The 13537-nt window shown below is 41.2% G+C and overlaps 1 protein-coding gene across 1 annotated transcript in view; it reads right to left on the bottom strand.

Annotated features, from left to right (window-relative positions):
• Positions 1–10536, bottom strand: part of arhgap21b (Rho GTPase activating protein 21b) — a gene marked incomplete at both ends in the record, with an annotated part of 30759 nt that extends 20223 nt beyond the window's left edge. Inside the window, 3 exons of the mRNA XM_079218768.1 lie at positions 2919–2940; positions 3116–3298; positions 10468–10536. Of these exons, the coding sequence (XP_079074894.1) occupies positions 2919–2940; positions 3116–3298; positions 10468–10536 (274 nt within the window). The remainder of the gene's footprint in view (positions 1–2918; positions 2941–3115; positions 3299–10467) is intronic.
• Between the last annotated feature and the right edge of the window lie 3001 nt (positions 10537–13537).

The following is a 13537-nucleotide window of genomic DNA, read 5'->3' as shown; positions in this document are numbered from 1 at the left end:
CATTCTTCAACTTGCACCTACATCAACTTAACACACTGGAACTGTATAAAGGAGCTTTCTTTTTAACGTGACTTGGCGTGTCTATGTGCTCATTAACATTGAAGACTATTTCAAAAGAATTTGTCAGAATGATCTGAGAGTAAAAAAAAAAAAACTAAACTTGAATCAGAAAAACACTCAACGGCGCTTCATCAAATCAGCTTGCGGTTTCAAAATAAACACTAACAACAGTGCCTGTGTACAACGAGCACTTACAGCTAAATGGAGACTAAATGGCAGCTGTGATTGTGGTGAAAGACAACTTTTCTCAAAGTGAAGAGTTGACAAGAGAACATTAGATCACAAGTGCACCCAAACTTGACCCCAGGCTGTGACAAAAGAGCTTGGTCTTGAAGAGCAGGAGACTAACACAATAAGAGAATTGATGGTGTTGAGTCCCCTGTGGAGGGACAACTGCAGTACACTCATAACTTTGATGCAATGGGTTTATTCATAAATCAGTGTTTTGGCACATATTGCCTTCTTCAGAATACAACTTTGTCTGAATGATCAGTTGTGTCAGAAGGTGATTAACACAATGACATCATTAATCTTTCCAGCAAGGCAATGGCAAAAGGTCTGACTCATTTTTTCCTGTGGCCTACTTAGACTGTAGATTGTAAAATACAGATTGAGCTGTTCAAAGTGGTTTGGTGATACAAATATTTAACTATTTTGTGGACTTCTCACATCCACAATCCAAGTTGTCGTAGAGACAAACTATTGCAGATGAAATATATTCTTATTCTGAAGAGGACAATAATTGTCAAAAAACAGTGGTTTATGAATAAATAAGACTACATGAGAGGTACAAGCCTGCGGCTCTCTCCTCTTGATTTCTGCCTACTGCTATTTCTTTGATGGTGAGACAGGCCAGCCCAGTTTGGACTAAAATTCATCCCACATTGTTGTCCCCCCCTTTTCCCAACTCTGGCTTGCTGCCTATGAGCCCCTGTGTCCGGCATTATGCAACTGCCAAGATTCTTTAATATTCTCTGGCTTACTCGGTCAGAAGCAACAAAGCTCCAGAGAAAGGTTTCTTCGAAAGTGTTTTAGTTTTTGGGTGAAACATAAAACATTGCTGCTTTAATAGGCGGTGGCTCCACTGAACTGTTACATGAAGTTTAAATTTGAACAATGACCAAACTCTGCGTGTGCTTTCCGGCACATCCCTGTTGTTGCAGAAATCCCAACGTGAGTGACAGAAACAGTTCAGATTTGAGACGCCACCAAAACATTTGATCACATGGTGTTGGGCATATGCTGTTCTTTGACTGCTATTTAGAGCAGTCTATCAAGATTTAAAAAACAACAACTTTGTTGTGACTTTTAAAAGCCTGTTCAGTGCCTGGCTGGATATTTGTGTGCAGATGTCCATGATTCCCTGTGTACATACATCATATACAGTCCATTCAGGATTTTAATAGGATGAAATGAACAGTTATCATTAGTACAGGACTATAAACAGATTCAAGTGTCAGTGAGTATGTGCAAATTACCATTTGCTTTCTACCCACACCGACTTAGTGTTTCTGACTTAAAAAGGCTGCTTTATAGTCATGTGACATACATATCTGAGCTTGGCAGACTGGTGTTGAGTAATAAATTATGAACGCTTCTACCTCATCACTAATGTTTTTCCTTTGTTGCTTTGTGTGAAAATGTCTTCTCAAAAGCACCAATAATCCTACAATCAAATGTGTTGTGTTATTACTTTAAGTGAAGACGGATATATGGGGTTTCCCCGTGTCTGATGAAAACAAAGAGATTACTTGGGCAAACAATAGTTTGCTTCCTCAACATGCACAACATGCTCAAGATGAATCACAGTGGCACTTTCCTTTACAATTCCCGTACAACTTTACTTCCCCAAAGAATATAGATTCCACATGAATGAATTCCAGAGACAGCAACGTAAATCTCACGGTAAACAAATGGCAACAGACTGAACACAGAGCTAAGGCCACAAACAAGCTACTGGGATATCGCCTCTCAGTGATCACACTGGGATGGGCCAGGCAGTAACACAGAAACTCAAGAGAATTCCTATCGGGGACGTCTGAATTAAATATATTAGTAGTCGGAGAAGCCTGAACAGTACACCTTCTGCTTCTTTCATGAAGAATCTCACAAAGTTTTTAATGTTTCCTTTTTGGCAACCGTACAGGGCAGGACATTTCAAATGACTGAAAGTCTTGCTTGATAAAATTAAGAGTATATTTGTGATGCTTTGGCATAAGCGGAACACCAGTCAAGATTAAACATCACAGACACACTAATCAAAACATGTCACCATCATATTTCCGTTTGATGTAAATTGCTAAAAAATAATGAGTTTTGTCTTTGGCTAAACATTCCTGACAAATGGAGTTGTTATTTCAATAAAATAATCGATAGTAAATTATATGCATTTTATTTCAAAACCCTTTGGGACCACGTTTTCCCCCATAATCCACACACTTTCAACTGTTTTCTGGGCCTGTAGGATCTCTTTACAAAACGTGTGGAACATGACTGCTAGTCACCACCTGTGCTTGTACAAGAGGAAAGAGAACCAAATGCACACAGCCCAGTCAAATGTAGGCTCTCTCTTTCTGACAGCCTATTTAGGTTGAGGGAGAAAAGCAGCAAGAACAACGTGGTGCAACAATACGAAGAGGTGGGTCAGTGCAGGACAGAAACAGGTGGTGTTGACCAAACCTTTCATGCTTTCACAAAGGTCAGTGACACACAGAAGCTACATTGTTCTCAATTCATAAGGAAGCAAAAAAAGTGAAAGCGTGGATGGATTAAGAGTCATTAGAAGTCAGAGGCACTGCGCTAACTCAGCAGTGCTGAAGGGCAGGCATAAAGAGGGACAGTCGAGTTGTTCTGATTACCTCTGCGGCCATGATCTTCCTCCTGTAAAAAACACAGAAACACTTGGGTGACTTTGTTGTTCACGGTCACAGAATTTAAGTACCAGTCTTTTTATTGACTCTGTGTAATCTCACATTATAAGCAAACAATACTCAGGTGTATGAAAATCACGGAAGCTTCTGACGGGTTTATTAGCAAATACAATCCCTAAATTTACCGGGAAGCAGTGCATGGTCGACTCTGGTGGGTACACAATGAAGTGCCGCAGGGTGAAGCCAAACCCATGCGAAGTACGCCGCAAACGCACGGTTTTCGGTCGCGGCCATGAGAACGGCTCCTCTTCTGTTGGGTATTGCGCTGCAGGAGAATCAGCCGAGCTTCTCCACTCTGGGGATTCATTCTGCAGAAAGAGAAAAGGGGAGAAAGAAATGTAAATCGAGTAGTCCTACTTTCACATTCACTGTTGAAGGAGATCTGTGAGATTTGTGCAGAAAGAATAAATAAATGCTTCGAAATGCCGAAATATATAATCGAGATATAATCCCTCCAGCGTGTCCTTGGTCTTCCCCGGGGTCTCCTACCAGATGGACGTGCCTGGAAAACCTCTAATGGGAGGCGTCCAGGAGGCATTCTGACTAGATGCCCGAACCACCTCAGCTGACTCCTTTTGACACGAAGGAGCAGCGGCTCGACTCCAAGCTCCCTCCTGATGTCCGAGCTCCTTACCCTATCTCTAAGGCTGAGCCCGGCCACCCTGCGGAGGAAGCTCATTTCGGCCGCTTGTATCCGAGACCTCGTTCTTTCGGTCACGACCCAGAGTTCGTGACCATAGGTGAGGGTTGGAACGTAGACCGACCAGTAAATGGAGAGCTGAGCCGGAAAGTGTAAATGCTGGAATACCTCGGTGCTTGAGTCCCAAGACAATGTTACTAAAACAACACCATAGTTCACGTCATGTAATTCAACACAAAATGTCAGTCCTTTCGTTAAATTTGGACATGGTTTAGAGAACGGGCTTTTGAACACTCTGTCCAGTGTTTACAGTAAAGTCACGGTATCCCATTTTCACAGCTGGAGAAAAGCATGTCAGGCTTCAGGTCTTGGGACACCCCCATGTTGTTTATTGGCTATTTATAGCCTCACATCTTTGTGGAATCATGTGTGCAGCAACCCTCGCCCCTCCCACTCAGGTCTCCCCATTCCAGTAAGATTTTAAAAAAGGAACACCTCTGTTCAGACGGTCTCGTATTTCCACATTGAAAACGTATTTCCCCTCACCCTGTCTCAAACAAACCCTCCTCCCCTGACTTTGCCCCCGCAATGTGAGGAATTTGATGAGCTTGCATTCCGACTATCTCTGCCTGGGCAGATAGATATGTTGCGCAAAATGTCAGAAAACCAGAGTGAATTACTTGAACGTAAACATAGCCAGTGCTCAACGAGGATACGCAACGAATTTGCAGGACAATTTATCTACTTTGGGATTAATGCAGATGCAACACTAAACAAAAGATATGATAAACATACTTGCATGTTTTGATTAAACGAGAAAAAAATAAATCTGAAAAACTCTCCCTTAATCCAGCTGTTGCGGGGACTAATAAATGAGTCAAACTAAAGAAAGAAAAAACAAACAAACATGAGAAATAGTTTGTTCACACAAACTTATAACAACAATCTCCCGTTCAACTGCTCTGAGTATGTCACAGGATGAACAGTCAGCCTCACACTCAAGGTTTCATTTGAAATCAATCGTGTGCCTGGAGGTGTGTACCAGAGCTCCACTCTCTGCACAATGTTTTACTGCTTCTCAATCTCAGCAACAGGGTTTTTTCTGTTTTCAACCACATATTTCTTAAGAGACAGGGACAAACTACTTGGATCAAAGCGTATGTTTTGTGGCACCCAGAGCGGTTCAACACATAAGGAGTTCAAAAGTGCAAAGAAGAGAGTAAGGACGCATGACACTACTGCGGCTGGCTGGGAAAGAGGGCTGCAGGTGCAGCTGACACCCATGTGTTTTGATGAAACTAGCAAAACAGGTTTTACTGTGCATAACCAAGCTTTGACTGCTCTGTGATACAGGCACTATAATGTTGTAGTCTACGTCTGTACACAGTGGGTGCCTTTACGCCACTGGAAAACATTCAACTCCACATTCGGAGAAGCACTTGCGGTGATATGACAATTGATCAACTGGATGTTTGAAATGCCGGCATTCTCCACCCCCTTGTGTCTCCGGGGCAAGCCAATCCCAGTCAACTGGATCTGATTTAGCAGCCAGTGCACTGGGCGACTTACCAACCCTCTGATCTTTAGCTATGGAGGACAGAAGGGGGTGTGGGCCTCCTGACAAGCACATGCCAAGCATAGTTATCATTGCCACTCGCATAGTTACTGTTGTGACATTCCAGGTCAATATAATTCCAGACTCGCTCATGGTTTTCCCTATTATCCAACATAAAAAAAACACTAATAAAATGGATGGAGATTCGAACAAAGTAGGACTACGATGTAAACCTGATTGACCAGATTAACTGTGACAAGAGGTCGAAAGGGAATCAACAAGCAGAAAATTATGAGATTAATTATAGGAATAAGGGGTTACAAAGAAAAAAGGCACATGAAAGAGAAAACACACATCAAAGCACACACCTCTTCTCTCCTGCCCACAAATGAATGCCTTTCACCCATTTATGAATCACCAGAACGCTAGACTGATATTTGCACTGGGTGAGGCAGCTGAGAGAGAGTTTTCAGTCGGCAGTTGGTCTTGTGTTGGACATTTCTTGGATTCGAGTGGAGGCCAGGTCCGTGTCTACGACTATACATAGCACCGTAAAACTAAAACTGATCTCGGTCCGGATGAGCATATTAGCAGTTTCAGAAATAATCTCCACTCATACTAGCTTGGATGAAAACTGACATCACATGACCATTCACGTACACTGGGCCAGTGCATGTTGGTGTAAGGGCTGATAACACCGCTGGAGGCGGGAATTGTCGCAAAGCACTCGGACATTAGCTTGCTTTCTTCACATGTAGGCAGTAGTAATATTAAAAATTGCAGAAATAACTAGACTGCATATAAGAAGTGGAAGTAGTGATGGTGATGTCACCCATTGGTTTACGTTGAAATGGGAAATTTGCTGAATTTTCTCAATGGCTTCCATAAAATCCGACTTCTTTTTGCCAGTGAAAGGGAATGCATGTTTTAAGACACTTCCGCATTAACATCACTCAGCAGAACTGTAGGTTGCCGTCTGGTTCTAAAACACCGGAGAAGTATGGACACAAAAAAACATAGTAGTGTGTGGCTGTAGCATCAGAGTGACGACACACATTTAAACTAACAGAGACCAGTTAGTTCCAAAACAGGAAAAAATAAAATTAATCGAACCTTCAAACAAGTATCGTCTGTGTAGCATAAACCTGATATATTGTGGATTATTCCTCTGTACCAAAAACTATTAAAAACACATCAATGAGACCCACCATTGCAGTGGATGACATGTTACTTCACTATAGTGTACGCAGACACTGCTGTTAATTGAGTGAATCAAATTACACCATTCTGCTGCTACCATCAATATGTACTACAGAGGACCAAATGTATATTAATCTCCATAAGAAAATAGCCCCCACCAAATGCACTATTTACTCCCGTTTCAGTGATATTTGCTAAAAACTACAATGACCAGCAGTTTAAAAACAAAAGTAAACAAGCACAACCTGTTTTTAAGGATTTACGTCCTGAATATAAATGAATGTCTTTTGGGCTGAAAGCCGCAGAAAAAAGAAAGTGTCTTTTTCAGGGATCTGCTGTCCCTTGTCCTGTAAACACACCATAAAAAACATCAGCCGTGGTATCATGTAGCATGGTATCTCTTAAATAAAATCCGTAGGCATTGACATGAAACAATTGGCGATTGCTCTTCAAGATATGTTCTTGTTTGACAAAATGGTAAAGTGTTTGTACCAGCGGATTAAGTAGAATGCCAGAGTACAAATGGTAATTTTCTGAGATTTTAAAGCAACTATATCAGTGGTATCCCTACCACAGAGATTAAAGGGCAGGCAAACCAATACCACCCACTAACACCAGCCATTTTAGGAGGGAAACTGTACATGCACAGCTGTTTACACACCACAAATGTAGTTATCTAAAGGCTAGGTGCACACTAAAAAAGAACTGGAATTTCCACCGTGTTCATTTTAACAAATATTATAAAACTACACTGCATGGCCCGTATGTTTAAAACCCCCTGCTGACATCACCTAATGACATATTACAAGCAACACATGACATCAGCTCTAAATACACCAGAAAAGTACACAGTCTTAAAATGTGAAGAAACCTAGTTCTCTGTCAGCTGCTAAATTCCACACCACATCCCATCCAAACCAAGCACTTAACTGTGAAAAGCCTAAGATAATAACACAGAGGGCCACTGGTGAGACCTGGGCGTTCCAGCCATGTAGCGCAAGGCAAGGTTAGAAGCATCATTATTCAACATATGTGGACACGTGGTGTGCATTTTGTGCATGCCAGTGCCAGGCTAACATGCAGACGAGACACAGAAGAGTAGAGATGCACCAATTAAACAACCTCAGATCCCTTTCATATTTTATTTTGCCGGTCGCATCTGCTGCATGACAGTTTTACGTTGACACGCACACAGCGGCACAGACCGTAGCCACACACACACACATTCTTTAACGTGAGCAAAAAAAACACAAAGCTTGCAATTTGTCACAGCTGCAAGTCCAAAATAAGCTTTGGAAAAACGACCATAAAAACCTTTGGAATAATTAACTCAATTAGACACTTATCATGTTGTAAGTCATTCATGCTTCTCGGTGTAATCGCAGTGACCAGTTTATCTGCTGACAGTCCGGAGTCTAAGAACGGAACCAAAAGCAAACTTAAACGTAGGTTGCATTGACAGTATCATATGTTCAAGCTCTTTTCAGTAAAAATTCTACCAAATCCTAACGCCATCATGATATGTTCCAATTAAATCTTGTAAAATAATCGTTTTTGGCGAGAAGCTTGAATGAAGTGGTAGAGTTGGGTAATAACCAGTTTAATACTAAAACTGATTCATAATTTGTGTTTCAAACATGTTGGTACAGGCTGTAGACCTCAATAATTCAACAGTGAGTGAACTAGTAGTGGAACGGACCTTTGTCGATTCGTACGGATCCTCTTCTGGTTTGGCATGAATGTGAACCTCGGATGAATTGAACAGTTCAACATTAACCATCCCCACTACTGCCCACTATGTATTATAATAATAATAATAATAATAATAATAATAATAATAATAATACAAAAGAAAAATATGTGTGACTGACTAAATGAGGGCTGTACATCATCCTTGCATAGTCCTAAAAGCAGAATAAAACAAACAAGCCAGCAACAATGCAAACTCAGAGAGAATGGGCGCTGTAGTGAGAAGTAAACCATCTACAACTCAATTTAACCATGAGACTAGGGCGCTTACACATTCTTTTGCTTGTATGATATGTATTTCAGATTTTAGCGGAATTGAGTGGTTGATCTAACAAAAAAAGAAAACAGCTGTCTGCTGTGCTCTTCTGTTTAAGCATCTCGATTGATTCAGTGTTCGAGCTACAAAGTGAGTTATTTCAACAAGACACAGAAAATATCACTGACTTTTCCATGGAAGATGACATGAGTGTGTTTACTGTACAGAAACTGTGGAAGGAAGAAAAACTGAATCACAAAGCCCATCTCTAAGGCTTTCCCTTGAGACATCACTGATAATAAGACAACAGGAAGTAACAGGCTTCTTCTATCCAATTGAAGGTCAATTTTCCCTTCCGATTGCCATTAGTTAGCCATACGATGACTGCACGGAGGGTTCTGCAAAAAGGCAGCCAGCCTAAATAAGATAAACACTGACCTTTAATGAGGCCAAGATTGTGGGTAGGAGGGGGGCTGTTTGTCAATATTCTCCTGCAGTGTTAAATATGGATCATGTTTCATCACCCGAAACAGTAATTAATTTCACTCCACTCACAGTTCTGATGTTCTACTGGAGAATAGCAAGCTGAAGTGCACAGGTATTATGTATGAATCATGAGCAAGCTAAACGTCGTCAAAGAGGCTCAACTGAAATCTTTAATATAGTTTGATACAATAAAGCAAACAGCAAACATTGTTTATTATGGATTCAGCTGCAATGTTCGAATACTGTGCACTATTCCGCTAATTAAGAGAAAAATCAAATCTCCAGCATAAGCAATAGACAATAGTCTTGACTATCAATGACCAACTAGTGACTTATTAGTGTTCTGAGGAAATGTTGTCTTGAAAGCATTAAAATAGCGAACATTGGAGGACTCGAAAAAATTGAAAACACTTTAATAATACTTGACTCTCCTGTCAAGAAACCAACCACACCCATTTATCGTCAACATCTTTTGACCAATCTTTATCAACTGAGATCATGGAGCTGGTTTTTGCAAGGCTACATACAAAAAGCTTATTAAAAAAACATCCACTTCAGAAAATTCTAAAGTCATTAAATCTACAATGTCATAATTTCCAGAAAGCACAAGGACCAGAGACTCCAGGGGGTTTCCGGCTCAAAATTAGCACATGAATTGGTTTGAGAGGTAGCCTTGTTAGAGGGACTGCTAAAAGAAGGATTTTCACAGACTGCAGGCTTTTCCTTATGAAAATGGGTTATTATTCTTCACAATTTTGTTCTTAAGACTTCTTACGTCGGTGCCTCTAGAAAAAAAACCTACATATAATATATAAATAAAACAAACTATAAATAAACTAAAAACATACCCAACGAGAAGGAGTCTATTATTTTAATTGATCTAATATCTTGTTGGTACCGAGGTATCTTTCGCTCTAATGTGCTCCATCCAATGATCTCAGATCAAATTCAATACATCTAAGTGACAACATAAGGAGCTTTAGATCCCTTGTTTACGGACTACAGGGAGACATTAGTAAGGAGCCGAATATTAGATTAAAAGGCAATGGAGGGAATGAAAGAAAACTATGGGCTCTATAAATAGCTCCCCTTCCATTTCAAAGAGTACAGGGTTGCTACCTAGTTTACCACGAGGGTCTTCATTCAGGCGACAAGCTTTCAGAGGAGCAGATGGTGTACTGTCTGGTATTACATGGGGTCACAGCTTAAAAACCTAAAAGACGGGTCTTGTATAAACTGTTTCAATGCCATTGTCTCCTCCCAGTGATGATTAATCTAAATAAATGCTGTTCTGCAATGGAAACCTGTGTTTTGATCTATACATGTAGCATGATCCACCCACAGTCGGCCATAAGAACCAACATATTGAAACACTGCTGAGATGAGGAGCAAAACCATTCTGCAGGAGTTGTTACAAGCACAAACAGCTGGGCCAAAGTGTCAAACACACTACTCCCCCACCACCCCACTAACACCAAATTGACAGAGGGAAACCAGAGTCAGTCAGTTGCCCCAAAAAAAAAAATCACGATCACCATTAAAAAACATGTAACACACACATACTGAGGTTTGAGTTGTGGTCGTCATTTACCTCACAGAAAGAAGATCTTGCCTGTTGCCTCTCATCGTCCTCACAAGAATGAGCCCAACGTGATGCCATTGTTCAACTTCACTTAAAATCCTGTTATCCGTTAAAAGCGCATATCGTAAAAGGTAGTTCCAGTAGGATGAAAGAAAATATGCTCCACGCCGTCCAATTTACTCCTCCATACTTCCTTGATTTCTTAGTCCATCTGTTGTAGAGAGAGAGGGAAAGGGAAATATGTTATTACTGCATTTATAAATCACATATTGTCACATGAACTGCGCAGATGTGGCATCTGACACCGTTCAGCTCGTCTGTAAAACAACATGAATAAATACCCGAGTTGTTCCCACATAATAGCAGATGATCCGTGCTTAATATTTGGACGATCAACAGGTCTTAACCTAACTTTCTACCTGACGTTTGTGACTTTACAAAGCTCGACACCGGGAAGCTATAAAACACGCTCCACTATAAAAACGACACGTGAGCATACACAAAAGCTGCCAACTGTTAACAAAAGCTCTCCAAGCAAGATGTACAGTTGAAATGAGTATCGTCTTATTGTGGACGTGGTAAAGACGGTGTCGTGACAAAACACACACCCTCGCCGCAGTATTCACGCGACCACCACCCGGGCTCGCGGGGTTCAGCTCGAGCACAACAACGTGGGTCGTCAACACCAGCTCCGGGATGAAATAATGAACGGCCAGCAACAAGTGGACTGCACATGAACGTCCGTCACATTCAAAAACATGGAGTTACAACAAACGTGTACAGCCGGAATTATAACGTAGAAGACACATAACGTATTTGTACTGTTCGTAATACAAGTATAAATAAAAACCTTTTAAGTGATTTAGAGACGGCTTGTTTTAATTCCTCTCGTCGGAGCTCGAACAGAGCGTCGACCTGTTGTTCTTGAGCGACCAACAAAGGCAGCTTTTCCTTGTTACTTCTAATAAAATACCGCCACCGTAAACAAGTTAAAATTACGATATAGTGCACCGTGGTTCCTCTCCACGTTATACCCGCTGTGAACGCGAACTGTAGAGCCCTGTGAAGTAAAACTAGACAACCAACCGAAACAACAGGCTGCCGCGGCGGTTAGCATCCGAGCTAACGGCTGAGTTTAAACAAAGTTACCTGAAGAGTTGCGAGTCGTCCTCGCAGACAGACAACGGCGGTGGAGGTCGTCCACAAACGCGAGAAGACGGAGTAAAATCATTGCGCGGGGGCTCTAAGGCGGCCAGACGTTGCCATGATTTAATATAGTAACCGTACGACCGTCTTCCCGGTGGTTATTACGAACCCACTCAGGGGAGGCGCATGGTGCAGTTTCGTGGCTGATTTTTTTTTTTTTTCGCTTCCAGCTTTCCCGACTCTCTAGGAGTCCACCTTCGGTCAACAGGACACTCTCAGCCAATCACAGGTGGCGTTGTGTTTGTCCCGGCCAATCAGGTGCGAGTTTACAAAAAGTAAAGCTGCGTTTGTAAAAAAAAAAAAAAAAAAAAAGAGGAAAAGAAAAAAGTGGTGCTATTGAACCATTTCAACGGGAGATCAACGAAGTCGGGAGCAAACATACACCGTCTCTGTGCGTGTGTGCGCGGCATAGTAGAAGAAACACAGACACACTCTCCAATCCACATATTCACAAATCAGGCTTTTTCTCTACCGTGCCCAATTTGGTGTCATAAAAACAACAAGGCTGACGGGGGAGTCACATGTCCTGGTTCAAAGTGAGGTCGAGCGGCGCTGGCACGTGGATGGCAGTGGATATGGAAAGGGAGTTCACACATAGCCTAGTCACCACACGACATATGATCTTTGCTCTCATCGCCAAAGCAGATAAAACACAAATTCAATACTCAACACTGTCAACACAAAATCATGAGCAGATTGTGGCTGTAGAGCAAAAAAAACAAAGCTCAGTCAGATTCTCAGGGCCCTGACACATGTCCCTTGTATTCCTCTCCGCCATAAGGGACCACCTGTTCTTTGGGCCCAGCAGCTTTTGTGACAGAGGTCAGTTTAGAAAGGAGACTTTCACAAAGATGTCCTTTCCCAGAGAGTTCTACCTTCGGCCGCTACACAAATGCTAGTCCGATTCCAGGAGGTGCCTGCACATCTCTGTGAACTACCTCCCCAACACATCTTACTGTTGGATTTCTGTGTTTTCGTCTGCTTGTCACATTTCTTATTTGCTTCATTGTCTGGATGTTATGAAGTCTAGTGTGTGGAGAAAAAAAAGAGTTGGAAATAAACATGTACATTTAACCATCTACTGTAAGATTTTTAGATACTTGTACCTTACTTAAGTGTATCTATTTGAGCCACTTTATAGCCTACATTTCAGACAACAACCAAACTATTCAACGTAGTTAAGATTAGCTCCACCTTACAGCTACACCTGTAAAATGGTATTTACACATTAGCATCAGAAATAATATTCCAATATGCAATATTTATAGTGGGCAATTTTCTGCCTACATATTTTTTGTTAATTTAAGCACATTTGTTCCTGTAATATTTCTGTACTTTTACTCAGATTTTAAATACATGACTTTGACTTATAATGGAGTATTTCTACTGTGTCATTGTTGATACGTTTACAAGTAAAGAATCTGAAGACTTCCTTCACTACTTCCAAAAGTATCTAAATCCTAGGATGGTAATTATGTAATGTAATTATATTGGTGTGCCTCATCAAGTCAATCATTATTGCAAGCTAAATTGAGTTAGAAGGTCAAAAACTCAAATCACTGTACTAAGGGAAAAAAAACGTTTTGGTTTTATGGCACTTGTGTTCTCTGCTTAAAGACTGGGAGTCATATGTCAGGTGTGTACAAAGAGCACAGCAGCTCAACACTACGGAGTCTTTTTGTTCCTTTTTACTAGTTCTTTTGAAGTTTTCCTATTTTATCAAAGAATGGTAGCCCAATGGCTCAGGAAGCAGCTTTGGCCAGTCCTAGAACCAGAAAGATACAAACATGCACCGGTCAACAAAAGGTTTCGGAGTTTTAAGAAATCGAGGAGTCCTTTAAGGAGACACTTTTCTGCACTATTTTTGGGATTG

Source organism: Taurulus bubalis, assembly GCF_910589615.1.
Source record: "Taurulus bubalis genome assembly, chromosome: 1".
NCBI classification, from domain to species: Eukaryota; Metazoa; Chordata; class Actinopteri; order Perciformes; family Cottidae; genus Taurulus; species Taurulus bubalis.
Note: the sequence above shows the minus strand (reverse complement) of the source record. Positions and strands in the feature narration are given on the sequence as shown.